Source organism: Prionailurus bengalensis, chromosome B3 (assembly GCF_016509475.1).
Source record: "Prionailurus bengalensis isolate Pbe53 chromosome B3, Fcat_Pben_1.1_paternal_pri, whole genome shotgun sequence".
Taxonomy (NCBI): Eukaryota; Metazoa; Chordata; class Mammalia; order Carnivora; family Felidae; genus Prionailurus; species Prionailurus bengalensis.
This window is the reverse complement of record NC_057355.1, coordinates 105,323,196-105,347,581: the sequence shown is the minus strand read 5'-3', so window position 1 is coordinate 105,347,581 and position 24,386 is coordinate 105,323,196. Positions and strand designations below refer to the sequence as shown.

The 24,386-nt window shown below is 42.1% G+C and overlaps 1 protein-coding gene across 1 annotated transcript in view; it reads left to right on the top strand.

Annotated features, from left to right (window-relative positions):
- The window catches only part of SLC35F4 (solute carrier family 35 member F4), a 257,128-nt gene extending 238,302 nt beyond the window's left edge, over positions 1-18,826 (top strand). The window contains exons 5-8 of the mRNA XM_043556251.1: positions 9,074-9,199; positions 11,449-11,641; positions 15,255-15,344; positions 18,380-18,826. Coding sequence (XP_043412186.1) covers positions 9,074-9,199; positions 11,449-11,641; positions 15,255-15,344; positions 18,380-18,621 — 651 coding nt within the window. The 3' untranslated portion in view covers positions 18,622-18,826. The remainder of the gene's footprint in view (positions 1-9,073; positions 9,200-11,448; positions 11,642-15,254; positions 15,345-18,379) is intronic.
- Positions 18,827-24,386: the final 5,560 nt, after the last annotated feature.

Genomic DNA, 24,386 nt, shown 5'->3' with positions numbered 1-24,386 from the left:
TGCTAGCATCATGGATTATCCATGAGAGTTTGGAAGGCCTTGTCAGAAGAAGGGGAAAGAGAGGAGATATAGGGTCTTTTTTTGCCTTTTCAATGGCATCTGAATACTCAAAGGGAATCAATACATTCACTATTAGATTTACCAGTGAGAAAATCAGTTGTTTTAGAGTGAATTAATGCATTTAACCATGGAACTTACTGATGCAAGATGTCCTATCAAAAGAGGTTCTGTGTTTGAGAGTTAAAAAAAAAAAACTCAGCTGTGTAACTTATATTTAAACCAAAGATTTAGGAAATCTGCCAAGAGGCAACAAACCATTGCCATTTTAAAATTGGCATCTATAGGGGCACCTGAGTGGCCCATTTGGTTTAGTATCCAACTCTTGATTTTGGCTCAGGTCATGATCAGCCCATGGATCAAGCCCCACATTAGGCTCTGCACTAAGTGTGGAGTCTGCTTAAGATTCTCTCTCTCTCTCTCTCTCTCTCTCAAATAAAAAATTAAAAATAAATTGGCATCTATAGTGGGTTCAATGATGGTCCTCAATAAGGTGCCCACACCTTCATCCCCAGTCCTTATGAATGTGACCTTATTTGAAGGCGTAATTATTTTTTCTTTTTCATTTTGTATTATTTTTCTTTTTTTGAATATGATTTATTGTCAAGTTGGCTAACATATAGTGTGTAAAGAGTGCTCCTGAATTTTGGGGTAGATTCCCATGGTTCATTACTTACATACACCACCCAATGCTCATCCCAACAAGTGCCCTCCTCAGTGCCCATCACCCATTTTCCCCTCTCCCTGCCCCCATCTGCCCTCAGTTTGTTCTCTGTATTTATGAGTCTCTTATGGTTTGCCTCCCTTCCTCTCTTTGTAACTATTTTTTCCCCTTCCCTTCCCCCATGGTCTTCTGTTAAGAGTCTCAAGATCCACATTTGAGTGAAAACATATGATATCTATCTTTCTGACTTATCTCACTTAGCATAATACCTTCCAGTTCCATGGAATCATGAAATGGCGTGATTTCATTCTTTCTCATTGCCAAGTAGTATTCTATTGTATGTATAAACCATGTCTTCTTTATCCATTAGTTGATGGACATTTGGGTTCTTTCCATAATTTGGCTATTGTTGAAAACACTTTGCAGGCACAGTTAACATAAGGATTTAGAAAGAGGAGATCATCCTAGAGTATTTAGGTGGCCCTAATTCCAGTAACAGATATCCTTATAACAGATATCCTTATAAAAGACAAACACACAGGACAGACACACAGAAGAGGAGAAGGCAATGTGACCAGACAGACAGAGATTGGAGTGCTGTGGCCACAAGCCCAAGAAAGCCAGGGAAGCTACCTGAACCTGGAAGAGCCAAGGGATGCTTTCTCTCCTAGAGCTGCCGCTGGGAGCATGGGTGTGCTGGATTGTGAACTTCTGGCCTCCAGAACTGTGAGAAAATAAATTTCTGTTGTTTTTAGTCACCAGGTTTGTGGTAATTTGTTATAGCAGCCTCAGGAAACTAATACAGCCTCTGTAAGTAATAAGACCGAATAGAAAAAAAATGTTAAATAGCCAATGGGCACTCGTTAATAAATATACACATACATTTATATACATAAATTAAGATATCATAGATGGCAAAATGGTAAACAATGTCAAGCATGCTGGTAGAAGTCACATGTTTTTCTTCTTAAATGACAGGAAATGCTTCACTCCTCACTGTGAAACATTAGGAAGTGTTTAATGTCACACCAAGGTGTAATTTTAATGATGCCCATAATCAGGTCATGGAATATGAGAAGAACCAAAACATATTCAGCATTTTGCCTTTTGACAGTATCAGCCATTCTTTTTTTCATGAGACATATTGAGAACATGTATAATTGGGTCATTTGAGAAATTAAAAGAGGACAATTCGAATACTGACAACATAAATGTAGTTTTTATTGTCTATGTCCATAAGTAATCAAAGCATGGCCTGCAAAAGCCACTCCGCTTAGACTATTCTCTTTTTTTATAGTTAAAGTGTTGCTTTCTTTTTAAAAAAATGTTTTATGTTTATTTATTTTTGAGAGAGACAGACACACAGAGTATGAGCAGGGGAGGGGCAGAGAGAGAGGGAGACGCAGAATTTAAAGCAGGCTACAGGCTCTGAGCTGATAGCACAGAGCCTGACATGAGGCTCGAACCCATGAATGGTGAGATTATGACCTGAGCCAAAGTCACAGGCTTAACCGACTGAGCCACCCAGGTGCCCCTGAAAGTGGTGCTTTCAGTCATCAGATTAAAATGTGTATTTTTGATTCATTCTGAGGCTTCAGTGGTTTACAAATTGACAGTTTTTGGATTATAATTTTCTTTTTTTTTTTTTTTTCAACGTTTATTTATTTTTGGGACAGAGAGAGACAGAGCATGAACAGGGGAGGAGCAGAGAGAGAGGGAGACACAGAATCGGAAACAGGCTCCAGGCTCCGAGCCATCAGCCCAGAGCCTGACGCGGGGCTCGAACTCCCGGACCACAAGATCGTGACCTGGCTGAAGTCGGACGCTTAACCGACTGCGCCACCCAGGCGCCCCAGGATTATAATTTTCATTTGACCCCAAGAATGATCACATTTAAGATGATCACATTTCCTACTTCTATTTTTCACATCAAAAATGATACCATGTGGGCGCCTGGGTGACCCAGTGAGTTAAGTGTCTCTCGATTTTAGCTCAGGTCATGATGCCATGGTTTGTGGGATCAAGCCCCGCATTGGGCTCTGTACTGACAGTGGGATCCCATTTGAGATTTTCTCCCTGCCTCTCTCTGCCCCTCCCCCCCTCACACCCACTCACTCTCTCAAAATAAATAAATAAACATTTTAAAACATGACACCATGGACAGAAAGAAGGATGCTTTAAGTTGTAAAACCAGTAAATATGTGTTTCTCTGGAGCACTAATTGGCTAGAAATAGCAATGCTCACAGAAAAATTAATTACATATTATGAATAACTTGTTAATATTTTGTGGTTTTTTTGGAATATTATTTGAATTACAGATGGAGGGGCGCCTGGGTGGCGCAGTCGGTTAAGCGTCCGACTTCAGCCAGGTCACGATCTCGCGGTCCGTGAGTTCGAGCCCTGCGTCGGGCTCTGGGCTGATGGCTCGGAGCCTGGAGCCTGTTTCCAATTCTGTGTCTCCCTCTCTCTCTGCCCCTCCCCCGTTCATGCTCTGTCTCACTCTGTCCCAAAAATAAATTAAAAAAAAAAAACAAAAAAAAAAAAACTTTGAATTACAGATGGAAAGGTAATTTTGTTGTACCATTATATTTCTTTCATAAAATCATTTCAGCCAATTTGCTGGTCAACATTGTTGTGTTAAAAACCCTTTGGTGACCAGTTGCTTATGGTTGATATATGATCATCCCATGAAAATTAGTAAACTTTTTAAAAAGACCTTTCTTTTTTAATTGCACAACTATTGGTGAGAATTCAGCTCTTTCAGCTTTGAGGAACCTGCCAGGTTCTCATCCTCAAGAACCTGTGTTGTTTAGCTACGGTTCTTAAATTCATGAAAACCAAAGAAATTGCATTAATAAAAAAAGGTTCTCCTCAAAGAAAATGAGCCACTGGTTGGGGGGTTTCTTCTCTGTCTCTGGTATCAGTTTCACTCAAATTTGAAAAGTAAATGTCAGACTGGAAAGTTGAAACTCTTTCGTTCAGATCTTGTCCCTCCTTTACGTTTTATATTATTGATTGAAAATTTTCTTTCATTTTTAAATTTCCCTGAACACAGGGAGAAAATTGGCCAGTGGTAAATGGTTCAGCAGACCCCAAACTTCCTTAGCAGATTCAGGAAATGAATTTGTGTCTCTTCACTTTGACACCCATATATTTCCTAGCTGTAATTGGGTCCCTATGCAGTTAACTTTCCAAACTGTGCCTCGTTTGGACACTTTCCAAGATCCGCCAAGGACCGACTGGAGTATGTCAGTTAAACTGAATCTTTCATTGCTCAACCTGCAGTTCTCCAAATTCAAATTGGGCTCCAGAGTGCCCTACATCAGGGCCCTGGAGGTGAGCTCATACTGATTCGTGCCAATATTACATATTTAGATAAGATTCAAGATAACCTTTTGTTTACATCTTGCCTTTGGTTGACATTGATGCAGTAGCTGTACATTCATGTGCAGTGCAGAATCTTCTACCCAGAACCTTCATGTTTCCTGGAGGAGGCACCAGAGGATGCGTAGCTGGGCTCATCCTTTTCATCCCCCTCCTGGCGGGAGAAGAATTTGTGAATACAGAGGAAAAAGATGAGGTGGAATGGCTCTCCAATTTTATGCACATAAGGAATCCGTAACCCCTTAACAAGATGTCATCAACAGATCTACTCTAGTCTCCACATGTGCCTGTTAGGTCTTTCCATCTGGCATTTCTTTATTTCTTTTCCATCCTGGTCTCCCTTTGAGATCATTTCCAGACAGATTTTATTCATATAAAAATAGATGTGTGTGTAGGGGGGGTGGAGCGTGGGAGTCTTGGTTTGGGGCTCTGAACTCCTTGGGTTGGACCTGTCCCCAGGCACCCTCCACCCTCACACACACACACACACACACACACACACACACACACAATCTGTACAGCTATATACTGCCCACCTCTTTCATTTCTCACACTTCAACTCTTGTCCAATTTCACGGGATCTGAGTAAAACAGATGGTTCACCTTCATGGAACCTTAAATGTAGCATGCGGACAAGTTGAAGGATTCTGCATAGTCCCAGTTCCTTGAAAATGGACTCTATTGGGGAGCCTGGGTGGCTCCGTGGGTTAAGCATCCAACTTCGACTCAGGTCATGATCTCGCAGTTTGGGAAGCCCCTCATCAGGCTCTCTGCTGTCAGCACAGAGCCTGCTTTGGATCCTCTGTGCTCCCCTCTTTCTGCCCCTTCCCTGCATTCACACATTCTCTCTCAAAAATAAATCAAAAAGAAACATTTTTTTAAAAGATAGAAAGAAAGAAAATGTACTCAGAGAGGACAAGGATGATCATCAGTGCAGGTCTCACTGGCCAAGATATTAACGTGTAACCCACCTTGAGCTGCTGACCTTTAGTCTCGAACTTGAGAACAGTCCTGCCAGCAGTGTCGCTTTGAGGCCCTCCATTCTAGAGGCTGCTGTAGTCTCGGGATTCAGGGGTCCGTCGTGAGCCAGTGAAATGCCTCCATGCTCACCCAGCCTTAGAAACAGAATTAACCACAAGGCAACTTGAGGAAAGCTATTCCAGTTGCAATTAGAAAGAGAAGCAATTAAAGCTTCATCTCAATACCCTGAACCCTAGAAGAACTGATATTGTTACTCAAATAATAATTCTGGAAGCCATTTTGTCAATGAGAAACACAGTAAAGTAATGAGGCTGGTAAACCCTCACGGAGATCAAGAGAAGGGCCAGACGCCTGTGGTTTTTGAGGGCCCGAGACGAAAAAGAAAAAAAATGACGATACAGGGAAATAAAAACAGTCAAAAGCCAGATGCTTCTCTGGCTTTTATCTCTAGCTATTTATCTACGAATTCTTTGAAAGATGACAGAAACGTAGCTTTCCTGCAGGGTCGCATATGGTATATACCACGGTGAGAGTATCAAATGTTTACTTGAAAGCCCTCTTTGGGCTTTAGGAACACACTCAAAGAGCCTCATGGTCCCCCTCTGATCAGCCCTGAAAGTTGATGGGAGGCTCTCAATGGGGGCTGAGCCTGCAGAGGAAGGTAGCTGGCTCAGGAAGAAATGTCCCTGAAGAGGTAGGCTGGGAAAATGGACTAAATAAATTCTTTTCCACAGGGTACTCCCCTCCCCGCCCCCCACCCAAGATGGGCACACCATGATGTGAGGGGACTGAGAGGTTTCCAAAGTTGAAACTGAGGCATTGGCAGTTTTATGGTCATTATGGTTACTAACATTCTCACCCAAAGCAGATTCAGGTCGTGGCAGTGGTGCGTTTTCTGTCTTACTCAGAACAAGTCTGGTTGGCTAGAGGGCTGGAACTGGAATAGATTGTGAGGAGAGCCACGTTTTTCTGGAGCCAAACAGGTGCCGCCATGAAATGGTGTGTTTTCAGCAGAAGCGTCCCTCATATGGATGCTAATGGGCTCAAAGGCATTTTTGTGGCTGTCACCATGTGGATGTGCACACACGCGCATTTCTGACACAGTATTTAAGGCACTGGCTTTCTGCAGGCACATTTCCAGTGTCCTAAGCCCGAGAAGAGTCATTTTACATCTTTTATTCAAAAGAATAGACTATTCATCCTTCCTTGATAACTGGTGAATTCTGAAGATGTCTGAGACTCAGATCTGTGCTGAGGCTATTTGTTCTCTGGAAATTTGAATAGTATTTATTCTGCAATTAACCAGTGGTGCCAAGGAGAGCCACTGTGGGAGCATCCGCATGACCACTCCACTGAGCCTTCCATCCAGCATTTTCTTGCATTTCCTAGATTAGCTGAGCTCTCGTCCTTTAGTTCCAACTCTGTAGATAAGAAGCACATTGAACATTTCTTAAAACGCAGCCACGGAAAATGTTCTATTAGCTGTGAGATTTAAGTAAAAAAATGTGGAAAATAATTTAGCTTATCTTCTCCCCCCCCACAGCAAGCCTATATAACCTATCAATTACTGTTCATACCATAGAAAAGAATTTTTCTAACATCTCAAATATTCAGATTTTCATGCTTGTAGAACGTAACTAACCACATTGTCCAGCCCTGCAACATGAAAAATGCTTCTCTCCATGAAAGCAATGGAAAGAAACACTGGTGTTATTGATAATGTCAATTTAAGTGGTCTGGCTAATATTTCCACAAGCACTTGAATATAAAATGTAATGGAGACCTTTAAGAGGCCCATCATAGTTATAATTTTGAATTGCTATAAAATTTATCATCTTTCTCCATACCCAATTTCTATCTTGGGAATACTTATAGTACACATGCTAAGCATATATATTTTTACTAAAGGCTGACTCAGAAAAGGAAGTGCTCCTAACTGAAGTCGTATCCGGGGGGTGATTAGTGTTAAATGTTCATCACTTTCCAGACAGTGTTTGTATGTTTTGTTTTATTTTGTATACGCTGTTTTCATAATTCCCTAAACTCAGAATTATATATTATGCACAGTTGCCTAAACCCAAATATTATGGATTATACAATAATTTTGATATTTTAAATATGAAACAGTACATCATGTTAAAGTTACAGTTACAGTTAAAGTGACAAAGTTAAAGTTAATTACAATTAACACTGTATTCTATTAATCCCATCTTGATGTGAACAAGAAAACACAACTGATTCTTGGCCGAAAGGAAACAAATACCAATTCAAATTTATTGTCCTGCAAATTCAGTCTTATGAGGGAAATCTACTTGTGCACCTGAAGACTTTGACCCATGAATATTATTTAAACACACAAACAAAAACAAAATGCCAGTGTCTAACATGACTTTTCATTTGTCTGAAATCAGACTGCCCAAAGGATTGTTCCAAGTCCTTGGCTGAACTATAAATCCCCAAATCAAAGAAAATGATAACGCTCACACAATTTCTAAGTCTAGATAACCCCTACACCATGTTTATTTATGAGTCTATTACTTCTTGTTTGGAAAATTTCCTTGACATCTCATGGTGTGTGTATTAGATTCTATTCCCTATAGTTTGAGGCATGGTCTAACTAGAACACATGCCTGGGAGCTTTAGAGAATACGATATTCACTCAGCAAGAGAAACGCCTCCCATCAAGCAGCCTCCCGGAAAAACGCTTTATGAAGACGGTTTTTCACTGCTGACATGTCAGCGTCTGTTCTCAAGTACTCCTGCTGTTTTTCATAAAAGATGCTTTAGTATGAAGCTAGGTCTGAAACCAACAGTGCACTTGCTTTTCGTGGTCATTAACAAAAGAATTGCTTTAGCAGCATCTAAACGATAACGTGTCATCGCCACCATACTCTGCGCTGGCCTGGAGCAAGTCTATGGTTACATGTTGAAGATCTACATTTTGTTGCAATAAATAATTCACTAATATTCAGAAGGGCCCAAAAACCCCACATACGTGGAAAAGCTATCTACGGAGGAATTGATTTACTTGGGAATCACTCAGAACTGAAACCTAACAAAATTAACTGCCACGTAACCTATAAATTTCTCGCAAAGTTGCATCTTGATTTAAAAGTGAGTGAAACTATTTCACAAGGAAATGACGTATTGTTTCCTATTCCAGGGCCTGTTATTTTCCTGTTTACTATAGCTTTGAAATGTTTTCCAGCAGAATCAGTTCAAGATCATTTAAGAAACAGATGTAAATCAGCATTTCTCTAAGGGAGTGGACTCCTGTTTTGAATATTTCAAGCATCCTATCGAAATATCGTACCATTATGATTTCAATCAAATTTGTGCGGTTAATGATCTAGAGTAATGAGATGAAATTATCTTTTTTGTGGTTTAATTCGCACGTAAAAAGAAGGAAGAACTAGTCTCCCTTTGACATTCCAAGTACCAGTGAAAACTCTGCCCACTCCTTGTAAATCACTGTAAGAGATGATTTGCTTTCCTTTCCCCCCCGCTCCCCGCCCCGTGGCTTAAATTTTGCCTCTTAGCTGCATCAATGTTAGGTCTCCCTAATCAAGTCCTGGTTATGTGTCGATCTTCAAAACCATGCATTGATCCAAGGAGCTGATTAAAATGTATGCTGAGTTGTTTTGAAGAAAAAGCATACAGTATAGATGAAAATGCTCTGGCGTGATTTCCTGTGAAATTCATTTCGCCAACACGGATATTAATCTCTGGGAAGTTGAGCGAAAAAATTACACTAAAATTACTAACCCTTAATTAGAATGGGAGCAGCTTTTATATTCTCTGCCTGGATGTCTCAGGAGCATACTGATTTCTTGTTAATACTGACCCTTCTCGCATTGAAACAGCGACGTACAAGAGGTAATTGGGTTTGAGGAGGCATTTAGCAACTCTCATGAAGTCTTCAATGGCTTGCTCTGAGATATGGAGGCATCAATTTTTTTTTAATTCCTTTGCATTCTATTTGACAGATAGTTGCTGCAATAATGGCCATTACCGGCATCGTCATGATGGCATATGCAGATAATTTCCACACTGATTCGATCATAGGAGTGGCCTTTGCAGTGGGTTCAGCCTCTACGTCTGCGTTATACAAGGTATGTCGTGCACTTTTTTGTGTGGTCATAGCTTAGACTTAAGTCATAAAAGAAGGCAGGACAAAGAAAATCTTGGCTGGGGGGGGGGAAGTGGTTTAAATAAAAATAAGTAAAAATAATAATAATAAGAATAAATAAGAATAAGTACCATTTACTGAGTACTTGCCAGAAATTTTCACCTGTGTTAACTCACCCTTATGAGCCACAGGTACTTATCCCCACTTTCCAGATGAGGAAACTGAGGTTTAAAAGATTAAATAACTTGATTTCAGGAGTATTGTTGCACTATATGCTAATTTGGATGTAAGTTTAAAAAAAATAAAAAATAAAAATGAATAAATAATAATTAAAAAAAGATTAAATAACTTGCCCAAGGCCACACAGATGGGAAGTGATAGCAAGATTTAAATTCCCACTGGCCACCTCCAAAGCCCATGCTCCCTGCCTCTGCCCCTCAGAAATCAACTGGTTGCAGCGGGGGCTGAGAAAGACCATTCTGCTCTTAAATTTCTTTACTTTAACTACCACCGTCCTTATTTTAACTCCAATGAGGTGTTAAAAAGAAGAAACAAGCTGTCACTTGAGAGTCGACTGCCATGTATTAACCCCAAGCCACAGGAACTCCGGTTATTAGCGAAATGAAGGACGTCCTTTCCTCTCTGATGGACACTCCTGGTCTGCACTATGTACTTACCACTCCTTCTCCACTGGAGCCGCCTGCCATCCGTGGAAAATCTATTATAGTCATTGCCCCTGACTTCAGAAGCAAGGACTGAGAGAGCAGATCTAAAAGGTTATCCCCAAAGCTCCACTTGTCAGAGCCTGCTTTCGGGTTGTAGCTAAAGCACTGTTCCACTTTCACCTCTCTTGGTGTTTCAACGAGAAGATTCTCTGTGAAAAGCAGAAAACGCCCTTCGCATCCCTCCTGGATGCCTGTTCTGATTATTTGCCAACACCGAGGCTCTGAAGGCACGGAGTCTATTTCCATATTGACATTTCCTGGCCCACTGATTCTCTGACAAGCTTGACAAGTTTTCACTCAATTGCCATTGGCGTCTAACTTGCCCCCAACTGAGACCCCACTGAGGTGTCTGATGTGACCAAAGAACAGCACGTGGTCAAGTCCTCTTGATTAAGTCTCTCATGAGCAAAAATAATAAGTCCAGTTGACATTAAAAGCATGCCTGGAATTGTGGTGTCACTGGGATGGCTATCTCATGGAGACAATTCTCCTGACCATGCTACAGGGGTGTTCGTTCTGGGAGCGGTAATATTTGCTGACATGCATAAAACCATATGGGCACCATCGGAAAGACCTGCTCCATTCGACATTGTCTGAGGATTCACATAGGAAGCAGAAGGGTTATAAAGTCAGGAAGTATGGACTAGAGGCCCGGCCCCTCCTCAGCCCAACGTAACTTAATGGTAGCCATTGACATCTCCTTGCTATCTTCCTCCCCTGTACACAGATTTATATCCAGAAAAAAAAAAAGTTTTAATCTGAAGAATAAACACAGTATTTGTGCACGTGTTTTAAGCTCAGAGAGGAAAGTGCTTATAAATCCAAGGCACCATTATTATTCTCTCAACAACATAATGACAGGCTCTCTCTGTCTAATTTAGTTTTCAGTATCTGTCAAAATAAGGGTAAAATGCATCCCATGCCTGACGGGAAGAATTGATGGCATCTCAATCCTAGATTCTCCTGGGCTCGTGTGCACTCTTTAAAAAAATTTTTTTTTCAACGTTTATTTATTTTTGGGACAGAGAGAGACAGAGCATGAACGGGGGAGGGGCAGAGAGAGAGAGGGAGACACAGAATCGGAAACAGGCTCCAGGCTCTGAGCCATCAGCCCAGAGCCTGACGCGGGGCTCGAACCCACGGACCTCGAGATCGTGACCTGGCTGAAGTCGGACGCTTAACCGACTGCGCCACCCAGGCGCCCCCCGTGTGCACTCTTATTTACCATTCACCCTATACCCGTAACTGAGGGTGGTGCTAACAGAGTACAGGACTTGCAGCAGTTTCCAACAGCATGAGGAGTTCATTTTATGGCATTTGCTGTTTCATGTGAAGACTGCAGGGCATTTTAATCACTTATTCACAGTCCATTTTGTGCCATGGAGGTGGTGGGATAAGGAGAAATAGAGGGTAAACTCTGGGCTGGTTAGCTCACTGTGTAGAACTTGCCTTTCTGCTCTGGCAAAGTCTCTAACTGTGTGGCTAAGGGGTTTCTCTCCCAATCCAGGTTTTGTTTAAGATGTTTCTCGGAAGTGCCAACTTTGGTGAAGCGGCACACTTTGTCTCCACGTTGGGTTTCTTCAATTTAATCTTCATCTCTTTCACCCCGGTCGTCCTGTATTTCACCAAGGTGGAACACTGGTCCTCATTTGCAGCTCTGCCGTGGGGCTATCTCTGTGGGATGGCCGGGCTGTGGCTGGGTAAGTGGCTCCAGGTTTTGCCTTCCATTCCCTATGTCACTTGACCTTTCCTTGGATAGATGAATGATCATAATAGGGTTATTCCCTTGGGAACCTTTGTCCTCTATTTTCCAAACTTATCTAAGGTTGGTTAATGGTTAGAAGGTCCTCTGCAGGCTATTGCTTGATTAGATCAGAGCTGTTCAACCGGTATACCTCCCATGGGTTAAGACGTGAGCTGGAGGCCCAGGGCACTCTGATCACCACTGGTCTTAAAGCAGCCTTCTCCATCCTTCATGATATATTGTATGATGTTACCGTGTCCCAGGTGGATCACGGTGCATCAGGCAGAGGGAGAGAACAGATGGTGTATTCAAGGAACTCAGAATGGATCAAAATGGCTGACGCACCAAGTACAGGAAGAATGGGGAGGAAAGAAGAAGATGACATCTGGAAGGAAGCAGGTCATGAAGGGCCTGGAAAGCTATTGAGGGGAGTGGATTTAAAATCCACTTAATGGTCTTTAAGCAGAGGTGACAGGCGCACATCTACATTTTAGTCACACACAGGCTGGCTGTGTGTGGAGAATGAATTTGAGATCGGAAGCCCTCAGCAGGCAAGAGGAGAAGGCAGAATTAGACTTGGTCTCCCTGCTAAGGAGGCTGTGCCTAGTCAATGGCCAATTGACTTGAACTTTTTAATGTTCTCTCTCAAAACTCCCCAAACTCAAGGTAGTCTGCTTCACCTGAGCAACCAGGGGGCTCCCACTTTCTAGCTGTGTTGCTTCTGTCACTCGACTTAAGAGGAACCTGAAAAATAACAAGCCTGCTCTTCCCGCCCCAAGCAGTTGAACAACAGCAACCGCTAAATGACTCAGTGTCCCCTTACTCAGACCCAAATCGCTTTCATCCTGCTCCTCTCTCCTCACCCTTCCTAAGGACAGCCCCCTCCATCTAGTCCCCACTGACCCACCGCACTTGACCTGCAGGACATCTGCCAACCCTCAGCTGACCTTCTTTGTCAAGGTGACATAATCTGAAGCAGCACTATAACTCCCCGGGGGACAAACATGACCTGGTTTTCATTCCCACATAGACACTGGGTCTACTTTGGCCCAGGCCCCTAAGGGGAGGTCTTAGATAAGAGAACGATCAGTCATGTTGGTCCTTTGAATTTTACTTCTGAAGTCCAAAAATGTGGAGTTACGACCTTCCATAACCTCTGCTAAATTAAGTAGAAATCAATAGCGGTGTTCCCAAAAGACCCAAGCATCCTAATTAAAAGTGCCGAGATAATTTCCCGGCCCAAAACAATCTAGCTGGGAACAGTCATAATCTAAATTTCACTGACTCTTGGCCCCAGCTGTGTACACATATCTCCAGCTTGCTGCCAAGTTGCCCTTCACCAACACATATCCCTTGGCATGTCTAACACATGCTTCTACACAAGCCCGGCCCAGGCTGGGTATCACCCAGGCCGGCAGGATACCAGGTCTCCACCAAGCAGCATGGTCTCCAGACTCCACGGGGTAGAGCATCACCCAGAACTAGAGCTGCTCCACCCAGCCCTTCCCCAGTGCCCTGCAGTCCTCCCTGTGCCAAAGCTGCTCTGTGACAAAATGAGGCGATAGCCTCTCTCCTGACTGTGTTACACACCCCAGGTGTTTTACAAACTTCACTGATTCTGTTCTTCTTCTTAAAAAAAAAAAAAAAAAAAAAGTTCACTTATTTTGAGACAGAGACAGCATGAGCGGGGTTGGGGCAGAAAGACAGGGAGAGAGAGAGAGAGAGAGAGAGAGATGGGGAGGGGGAGAGAATGAATGAATCCCAAGCAGGCTCCGCACTGTCAGCGCAGAGCCAGATGCAGGGCTTGAACTCATGAACTGTGAGATCATGAGCTGCGCCGAAATCAAGATGCTTAACTGATTGAGCCACCCGGCTCCTGTTCTTAAGTTTTTGTTTCGATCCCTCTCTTCTCCATAGTAACCAGATATGACCTGGTTGGAGCTGGGCTGGACGAACAGCAGGTGGTCCTCTGACCCGTCCACATTGCCCGTAACTACAGCTTTTATTCGCCTAGGTTCACCGTGCCTCCTTCCTTCTCACAGTTGGGCCTATCTGCCAGGGAGTGCCTTCACCCAAATTTCCCTGATACATCCGAGTCCCACTTAAACTTGGGCTGGGCCCCGTGCTGCAGATAACATACTGACTTATATATTCTTGTCCTTAGGGTGGCAGAAAAGTAAGTGTGCTACCTAAAGAACAAATTAGAAACAGACCACGCATTTTGGTGAAACCACCTCCTTCTCGCTGAGTGAGCAGGACTCAGTTCTCACCCAAATACCAATACTTTCAATCTGCTGAAATACCCAGTTCAGCCAAAAAAAAAAAAATTGCAGTTCAGGAGTTCAGCAGCGTCTGTGTAGAATTTAACTAATTCCTGACCTGCTAGAATGTGCTATATTTTATTCCCTGAGTCTGAGGAGAGAGTGGAGGTACTGGAATAGTCATTCCCATTGTGGCTATGCCAGGAAGGAGAAGCAGTTATTAACATAGGAAGGTCCTCCGCCTTGACTGCCACTACTCTTGTATGGTAACTATGAAGGAGTCCAAGTTTTATGAAAGTCAAACCCACTGTCTCTAACTACCAAGTGACTCCAGAGAAGCAAGTTAGTGGGTTTAATTAAAGCAGGGATTATAGATAGCAATGGAAGAGTAAACGCTGTCCTGACTGGAGTGGCTCTAGAACCATCTTTGGTTCTGTAGAGATACAGGCAACATGGTTGAGTCAGTTACATAGAGATCTCTCTGAACTGAGGACAATCTGTAGTTGTTAACACTCACCTCTCTCAACCCTAAAACAAACACTGGATTGAAATCTATGAAAACAGTTCTATGTGGCTTATCATTGTTTTTCTTTTGAAAACATAGAGTTTTGATCATTTTTGTAGGAGGCAGAGGATTATTTTAACCGATTTTATATTTTACTAAAAGGACCCAAAGATATTAATTAAATGTATCTAGTTATACCTTCCTTTGGTTCTGCAGACCTGCCCCTGGGTAGTCTGTGCACAAATTGGGATGCGGAAAGGGTCCCTGAGGTTCTGTGCATTACACAGAATACACTTTTGTTTGCCTGCGTGATGCCCACTGCAAAAAAGAGGGAACAAAACAGCATAGGCCATCCTTCGATAGATCTTCCTTTAGGTAGTAACACTAGAGCCTGTTAGTTATCCAGGAATATGGCATAATATAGCAAAGCATTAAAGGGAGAAAGCCCAAACTTCAATCAGTAGTCCGCTTTCAACCTCTGGCTAGCCCCAACCTACCTATATAGTGCTAATAAGGGGTGGAGTGAATTGGTTATTTCACTGCTTTGCAATTGCTTCGTACACCCTTTGCCACCCAAGTGGCAAGAGATCAGGCAGCCAAGGTGGCAGAGGAGAAAAAAGAATAGGACTACTTCAATCGAGAAACTCCTACATCCATCTCCCAAATTAGAGGATTAATTGACCAAAGGTGAGGACAAGTTTAGAAGGCACGTTTAGCAAAAACATCGGTTCTATTATGTTAAGAAGGAAAGAGCCCAGCGTGTCAATTTCCTTTCATGCTCTGTATCCTCCATTATTTTACAGCCTTCAACATCCTGGTGAATGTCGGCGTGGTGCTGACATACCCAATCCTGATCTCCATTGGGACAGTGCTCAGCGTTCCTGGAAATGCAGGTACTGGCGTGATTTGACATGTGCAAATAAGTCTCTGCTCATGTTCCTTTTACACCCCGAGTTGTTTCTTTGAGCAATTGTGAATTATGTCCTTTGCCTGAGAAGATGTTTTTAAATATCATGAAGGTGGCAGACAACAGAATAACTATGCAGCAGATTTAAAATTTGCAGCTATAAACACTGTTTTTTCTTGGTCGTGCTTTTAGAATTAAACACCAAATGTATCATTTGGGTTTCATGTAATCTCCCTGACAACCTAATTTTGTGGTATTTTTAGAGGAAGTCCTATGGAAACAAAAGGCATCCCAGCATAGGACTCTCAAGTAAACGTCACTAATGAAAGTGTAGGAAATGTACAGGGTGTTGGCTCCCCATCAGACTATCCATGGGGAGCTGCAGAAGCTTCTCCTGGGGGCAGAGCAGATGGCCCTCTGGAACAGATACATGAAAAGGCAATTTGACTCACTTCAGGGATGAGAAGAGAAGCTGTTTTTCCAGAGTAATCTTTTAGTGAAAGCTGTCAGTGGAACAAGTAATGAAAGTGAGTGATTTGGAAGACTGTACAGTCCTTCCCACTGTAAAATTCTATTTTGCCAAGTCTCGGGTACCCAGCTTTCTTTGCCCCCAGGACAATCAGCAAGTGTTCACTGAGCACTTACTATGCGCAAGGCTGTAAAAGAAACAACAACAACAACAAAACACCCTGGACATTCCCAAAGGAACTTTCACTGAATTTGGAAAGTAAGACCGATATATATGAAATAACTTACAACTCCATGTACCATTTGTTAGTAAATGCCAAATTGTGTGAGACAGACTGTTGGGACTGTAAGATATTCAGAGGAAAGAAATATCAGAAAGGAGTGGAGTTATCATGGAAGATCATTCATTCATCCTGGGATTCATTCATTCAATAAAGCATCGCTGAGCACTTAGGATGTTCCAGGAACTGTGCCTAATGCTGGTGATAGATCCTGAATAAGACACAGTGTCCACTTTCAAGACCATGTGGTGGAGAGAGGGAGACAAAAGGAATTGAGTAGATATGATGTAGAGACAGAATTGCTTTGATAGAGGAATGTATGTATTGCATGCTCTGAGAGCACCCAGGAAGGGCATCCAGCCAGCTTCCTGCAAGAAGCCAAAAGGGAGAGCTAATGGAGAGATTAGCTGGATGGTGTGGATATGAGAAGGAAAGGGCATTGCTTGTACAAAGCACAACATGTATGACCGACAATTCCGCTGCTAGCTACGTGTGCCGAAAAACTGAAAACAGGGACTCAAAAATATGCTTGTAAATGAATGGTCATTGCAGCATACTCGCAATGGCCAAAAGGTGAAAGCACCCAAATGTCCATCAACAGATGAATTGATAAGCAAGTTGTGATACAATAGGGCATCATTCAACCATAAAAGGGCACGAAGTATGGATACATGCTACCACATGGTTGAACCTCAAAAACTTCACGTTAAGTGAAAGAAACCACACACAAAAAGCCACATATGGTATGATGCCATTTATACGAAATCCCTAAAATGGGGAAATCCATGGAAACAAACAGCAGATTCCCAAACAGACAGCAGATTCCCATTCCCAAAACAAATGGGTAACGGATTCTAATTTCTTTTTTTACGTTTATTTACTTTTGATAAAGACAGAGCACAAGCGGGGGAGGGGCAGAGAGAGAGGGAGACACTGAATCGGAAGCAGGCCCCAGGCTCTGAGCTGTCAGCACAGAGCCCGAGGCAGGGCTCCAACCCACAAACTGAGAGATCATGACCTGAGCCGAAGTCGAACGCTTAACCCACTGAGCCACCCAGGCGCCCCTTAACGGGTTTTACTTTGAAGTGATGGAGATGTTTTGGAACCAGATGAAGGTGGTGGTTGTACAACATTGTGAATGTACAAAATACCACTAAATTCATTTTAAAATAGTTAATTTTAGGGGCGCCTGGGTGGCTCAGTTGGTTGAGCGTTGACTTCGGCTCAGGTCATGATCTCGCGGTTCGTGGGTTCGAGCCCCACGCTGGGTTCTGTGCTGACCGCTTGAAGCAGCCTGAAGCCTGCTTCTGATTCTGTGTCTCCCTCTCTTTCCACCCCACCCCTGCTTGTGCTCTCTTTCAAAAATGAATAAAAATAAAATAATAAAATAAAATAAAATAAAATAAAAAACAGTTAATTTTAGGGGTGCTTGGGTGGCTCAGTCAGTTGAGCATCTGACTCTTGATCTCAGCTCAGGTCATGATCTCATGCTTTGTGAGATCAAGCCCCACATCAGGTTCTGTGCTGACAGTGTGGAGCCTGCTTGGGATTCTGCCTCTCCTTCTTTGATCCCCCTCCACCTCACAGGTGCTCACGCACATGCACGCTCTCTCTCCCTCTCTTTCTCTTCTCAAAGTAAATAAGTAAGCTTTAAAAAAAATAGTTAATTTTAATTGATAGGAATTCCACCTCAATTAAAAATTTTTAAGAACAGCATGTGTAAAGACATAGATATTAAAAAGCTTTGCTCATTTGAAAAAATCTTCAGCGGCCAATGAAACTGGAGAAGGGTGAAGGGACACAGAAGAAAAGTTTCAAGAAATAAAAACTGCAGAGTTGTAATTAAATGAGATGACATGAGCCTTGAAAGATAAGTCTGATTTAGAGAGAAGGAACAGAATGCAAACAAAGGGAACAATATAATGATGTGGATAAAGGAAAGACGAGCTTGAAAGAACAAGGGAGACTTTAGAAATTTCTAGAAGTAGTTGGTGCACCTTGGGGCGGGGGCTCAGTCGGTTGAGTGTCCGACTCTTGATTTTGGCTCAGGGCATAATCGCAGGGTCGTGGAATCAAGCCTCTCATTGCACTCTGAATTCAGTACGGAACCTGCTTAAGATTCTCTCTCTCTCTCTCTCTGCCCCTCGCCTCCCCCCCCCCATCAAATTTTTAAAAATTAAAGAAATTTCTAGAAATAGCAACGACTTTGGTCATTTGCTCTCAAAGAAGCTTCGAAACAGTCATAAACTGCGGCTTGATTTTTCTTCCCTAGCTGTGGATCTCCTGAAGCAGGAGGTGATATTCAATGTTGTCCGCCTGGCCGCTACGATCATCATCTGCATTGGGTTTCTGCTGATGCTCTTGCCAGAGGAGTGGGATGAAATTACCCTCAGATTCATCAATAGCCTGAAGGAAAAGAAGAGCGAGGAGCATGTGGACGACATTACTGATTCCAATGTACACCTGCGGAGCAGAAGCAGGGCCAATGGGACAGTGTCTATACCACTGGCTTAACGAGGGACCCATTTTGAATGCACGTGTATGTATATTCTGTGAATATAATAAAATTTTCTCACTACCGGTACACTCAAATGACAATATTAACTCTGAATTTGGATAAGTCATATGTGAAACAATGCCAACGATAAAAGTTTACATTTATATGCTTATCAAGGAACTGGTGTAAATGATCATAATAAAAATTTTTTATGAAAACATATCCATCTTAGTTCTGTTTCTTCTGTTTCAGAGGGAATTGTCCCCTCCCCCCCAATTTGAAAAAGTTCCTGAAAACATGAGATTTTACTAAGTTATGAGTTTATCGTGACCTTACCCTCCCAGGAACTAAGACATTTTCATTCAATCAGAGAAAATGACGTAAGAGGAAAACACATGAAAAGGATTCACACTTTATATATATTTAAGTCCAATAAAAGCCTCAAATTCTAAGGCTGGAAAATAATTAGACGACTAACAAAAGAGCACCTTCTATATGCAAGACCTACTCTGGGAAAAATGAACATGAAAATATAGAAGACTATAGAAAATATAGAAAATATAGAATACAGTAAAGCCTTGGATTGCAATTAACTTGTTCTGCGAGTGTTCTGCAGATGAAGAAACATTTCTAATAAATTTTAACTTGATAAACAACCGATGCCTTGCAACGCGAGTAGTATGTGACACTGAACGTCACATGATCACAACGGAACCAATGGTTCTTGAAATTCACTTTGATATACAAGCACTTTGGGTTACCAGCATGTTTCTGGAACAAATTATGTTCACAAACCAAGGTTTTACTGGATGTCTGATATGAGGTAGACATTTTTAAATGGCACAGGGATTACAGAGAGGACATCTCTACAGCACTTGACATGATGATCACTCCTTTTTCCTGAAATATCCTCTTTACTTGAATCCCATACAGTTTCCTCATTCTCTTTTTGCCTCACCAGCTGCTTTTCTGGGCACCTCTTCCAAGGCTGGTCTCCTCACTCAGTGTTCAGTCTTTGGCCTTCTTAGCATCTCATTCCATACTCTCTCCCTCAGAGACCTCACCTACTCCTTGGGCTTCAAATGTCATCCATGCAGTGTCGGCTTAAAAATCTTTATCTCCAGCCCAGATTTGTCCCCTGACCTTCAGATCTGACTTCCGAAATGCCTTCTGCGAGCTCACCTGGATGCCTCATTGTTGACTTCAAATTCAAGAACAAAGTTGAATTTATCATCTCTCTTCTCCAGATCTATTCCTTCTCCCTTGTTCCCTTTCGAGGTTAATGGTGCCATCATTAGCCAGCTGCCCAAATGAATGACAGAGTCTCTCTCTGCACTGGTCGAACTCCAAGTCTTGCTTCTAATTCCTTTTATGCCCTACAGAGTGACTTTTAATAAATAAATGTGATCATTCTACTCTCCTGTATAAAACATTTCAGTTGTGGAGCGCCTAGGTAGCTCAGTCGGTTAAGGGTTCAACTCTTGATTTCAGCTCAGGTTCATGATCTCATGATTCATGAAATCAAGCCCCACTTTGGGCTCTGTACTGACATCTCAGAGCCTGCTTGTGATTCTCTCTCTCTGCCCCTCCCCACCAATATGCATGTGCTCCCGCTCTCTCAAAATCAATCAATAAATATAAACACACACACACACACACTTCAATGGCATCTTACTGTTCTCAGTATAAGCTCCAAGTACCTTTGCGTGTCATTCAGAGTTCCTCCAGAGTTGGTTGCTGACTAGCCCCTGTCTACCTCTACAGAAGCGCCATCCAACAGAACTTCTGTGATGATGAAAATATTCTATATCTGCACGTGCAACACAGTAGCCACAGTGGCTATTGAGCTCTTTAAATATGGCTAGTGCCATTCAGGGACTGCATTTCTAATTTTATTGACTGTTAATTGATTTGAAATGAAATTTAAATCGCCACCTGTGGCTATTGGCTACCATATTGGACAGCACAGCCCTGGAGCCTCATTCCACCATACCACCCAACTGTGGCCCCTTGAATCTGTGCTTCAGCGACACTACAACTTCCTGTAATTCTTTAACCAAGACGTGCTCTCTTTCTTGTATTCTCTTTGCCTCTCTCATCATCTGACTAACCATTACCTAGGCATCATGACATGATTTATTTCTATTTTCCCAGCAAATCTTTTCTTTTCCCCCAAGCTGAACAACGTGGCTTCCTAAGAATACTCTGCTTACTCCCATTATAGTACTGGTCACCCTCCATGGTAATGACCAGTTTACTGGCCTGAGTTCCCAGTAGGCCAGGAGATCCTTGAGAGCTGGGACTGTGTGCCAGTTATCATTGGGTTCCTAGCACATGTCTGGCACTTGAAAAACTTTCAATAAGTAAATAAATGGGTTGCTTTACCCTGGACATATGCCCCTCCCTCAAACTGTATTAGATCAATCTTAGTTCAGGCTTTTTTTTCCAGATCAGATTGGTTAAAGTAAGGAACATAAGGGATTAAATGTTGCCACAAAATACCAACTTGCTGAATTGCTCAAAGGCACTTCTTCCCAAAGAGGCTGGTTAAAGCATATAGCAATTTAAGATAATCTGCACTTTCTGAGAAGTTTAGTATAAGAAGCCAAACCTTTCTGCATCTGTTTTACTATTCTTTTTTTATTCAAGTGCCCCCCCCCCTCAAAATATAGGTGAGACAATCGCAGGGCAAGAAATGGGGACTCAGGATATCACACCCGCTGAGCATCATGGTAAATGAAAACCTTATTTTTTTTGTCATTTCTCTGTCATTTTTTGAAAAGGCAATGCCAGTCTTCTGGTGTAGACAGATGACATGATATTAACTAACATAATAACTATGACTCGTTTTAAACTCCATGAAAAATGGTATAAAATAAATGAAATACATTATTAATACATATGAATTAATTCATTATCTAAGTAGAGTTGGTTTTGACTATTTGGATGCCATATTGGTACAAACATTGCTCTTGCCTTGTTTTTAAATTACTGTTAAATAGCAGTAATCACTGACTAACCCACTCCAGCATCTTGCCATTACTTAGCATGACATTTAAAATTGCATTTTGACATGTTTAAGAAATGAGTTGTTTTGCAGTTTTTGATGATTCACTTTGAAAAATGGAGTCAGCTACCCTGGAAAGCACTAATTCAACCTATGACTGATCACCGTAATTAGCTTAGTCTATATTAAGAAAACAGTTCCGTTATGGTATTCATTCATTTATTCATTCAAAAATTATTAAGTTCTACCTCTGGCTCTGAAGTAGGGTATTATGTTAGGTCATCACCAACCAGCCTCTGCCTGCCTCTAGAGCAGCACTGTCTGACAGAACTTTCCTTGACCATGGCAATGCACTCTGCACTATGGGGAAGGGGATACAGAATGTACAGGAAGTGGTCCCTGCGTCTGGGACCTTTAACCTTTATAGGTAAGTTGTCAACCTGACAATTAAAATGACTCAGAAATTTATTTGAATCACTTTGTGAATATGAGATATTCCTTTCAATTCAGGTAAAATAATCATAAATAACGATAATAATACCTTTCTTTGCTACCTCTTATTGTGAAAATCAGATGGGATAATGCATTTTAGTCACTGAAAAAATACGGGTGCACTTCCTATATGCCTAGAATGAAGCAGGTTCAGCTGGGCTTGAAGGATACTAACAAAGTCCCTGCCCTCATAGGTGGAAGTGCCTTGTTGAGGTTACTGTTATCTGGCCTCTAAATCCAAACATGGTTCCTCCCCAAAGTCCAAAAGGCAATGGCTTAAATGGGCAGCACAGTCCAGGGATTAAAAGTACCCACGCTGCGGCCATGACTCTCCACTTCTTAGATGTGCGACTTTAGTTAATAACCAACCTCTCTGCCCCTTGATTTTGCCATTAATAAAATGAAGATGTTAACACCTGTCATTAGAGGTTGTCGAGTATATTAAATAAAATCACATGTTGAAGAGTCTAACACATGGCCAGACAGTCCCAAAGTTGTAACTACTATTAGAGTTTCCTCTGTTTACCTCCTTCTGGGTCCTTATCCAGAGCACTTATCCACGGCACGATGCCCAGCAAAGTCAACAGAGGCACACAGAGTGTGCAGGGAATTTTACCTCGAATAAACCAGAGAAACAAAAGGAGCCTGGCATGAGGAACACTCAGGGGAAGCGAAAAGAAAGGGTAGACCACTTCCACTTGCCCAGTTCCCCTCAGCCCCTTGCATCACAGCATTCTTGCCCAGCCAGTGGAACTAATTGCCTGACAAAAAGACAGACTGGTGACTTGGGCTCTGAAATTAAAATCACTTCAACCACGGCCTGATCGCTTCACAAACAAATTATAGGCGAATCAATTTTGCTCATCCAGGTTTTGCACGCCTGTTAGTTTTGGGCAGACGCTTTGTCAAGATCCACCAGAGGACAAATGATTTGGAGAAGGACAATGCCAGCGCTGAAAGAGTGAGGTATAACTGGGCTAAGCATTAGAATGTTCCTGATATTTAAGTACAAATCCTCTTTCTTACTTATTCATAAGCCCCTGTCAGAAGTACAAAGGACACCTGCTACGGGTGATGCCGGCTTATCTGGCAGGCCAGAACAAGAAGTCTCTATTAATTTTAATTCTTTTTATTTGTCTTCCCCCTCCCCCACTCCACACACACCTGTAGCAACTGAGAGTGGAGTTAAGAACAGAAGACTATACGGCTATGAAAAAGAATGAAATCTTGCCGTTTGCAACAATGCAGATGGAGCTAGAGCGCATTATGCTAAGCGAAATAAGCCAGTCAGAGACAAACAGATACGTGGTTTCATTCATATGTGGAATCTGAGAAACTCGACAGATGAACATAGGGGAAGGGAAGGAAAAACAAGATAAAAACAGAAAGGGGGAGGCAAACCATAAGAGACTCTTAAATACAGAGAACAAACTGAGGGTGCTGGAGGGGAGGTAGGTGGGGGGGGGATGGGCTAAATGGGTGATGGGCATTAAGGAGGGCACTGTTGGGATGAGCACTGGGTGTTATATGTAGGTGATAAATCACTGGGTTCTACTCCTGAAGCCACGACTACACTGTAGGTTAATTAACTTGAATAAAAAAAATTTAAAAAAGAACAGAAGAGTACAGCATGTGATGGAGTTGGGGTGTTAGTGCCCAAAATTCAGAGGCAGAAAGAGCAAAAGACCCACATTTTAAAGTTCTGATTCGTCAGTGTGCCACCCTCCCCCACGTAAGCCACAAAAGCAAAGGCCACTTTGTCATTGTTTGCTGGAGACAGGGACATCAGATCCTTTGGGAGCTGGAGGAATTTTAGGAGCAAGAATTATAACCTGGGATTCGAAGCCCCTCTCAGGGATGGACTTCAGACGTTCCCCAAACTCCTGACGTAGTTTTCCAAATAGTGTGAACTTAGCTGCTTTATTCTGGAGGAATACTGTTCAATATGTTAACCACAAGCCACGTGTCGCTATTGACATATGGCTGTTCCAGATTGAGATGTGCTGTGTCAAATGCACCGGAATTTGAAGGCTTAGTGTGGGAAGAAAGAATGTGGGCTATTTCATCAATAGCTTTTACTCATTACATATTGAAACGAGAATATTTTTTTGGAAATGGTGGGTTAAATAAAATATATTATAACATTTATTTCAACTGTTTCTTTATACTCTTTTAATATAGCTATCGGACATTCAAAAGTTATATAAGAAGCTTGTAATTACTTCCCTTAAATATGATTTTCTTTTTATAATGTAATTATGGGTTCCGTTTACTTAGGTAACT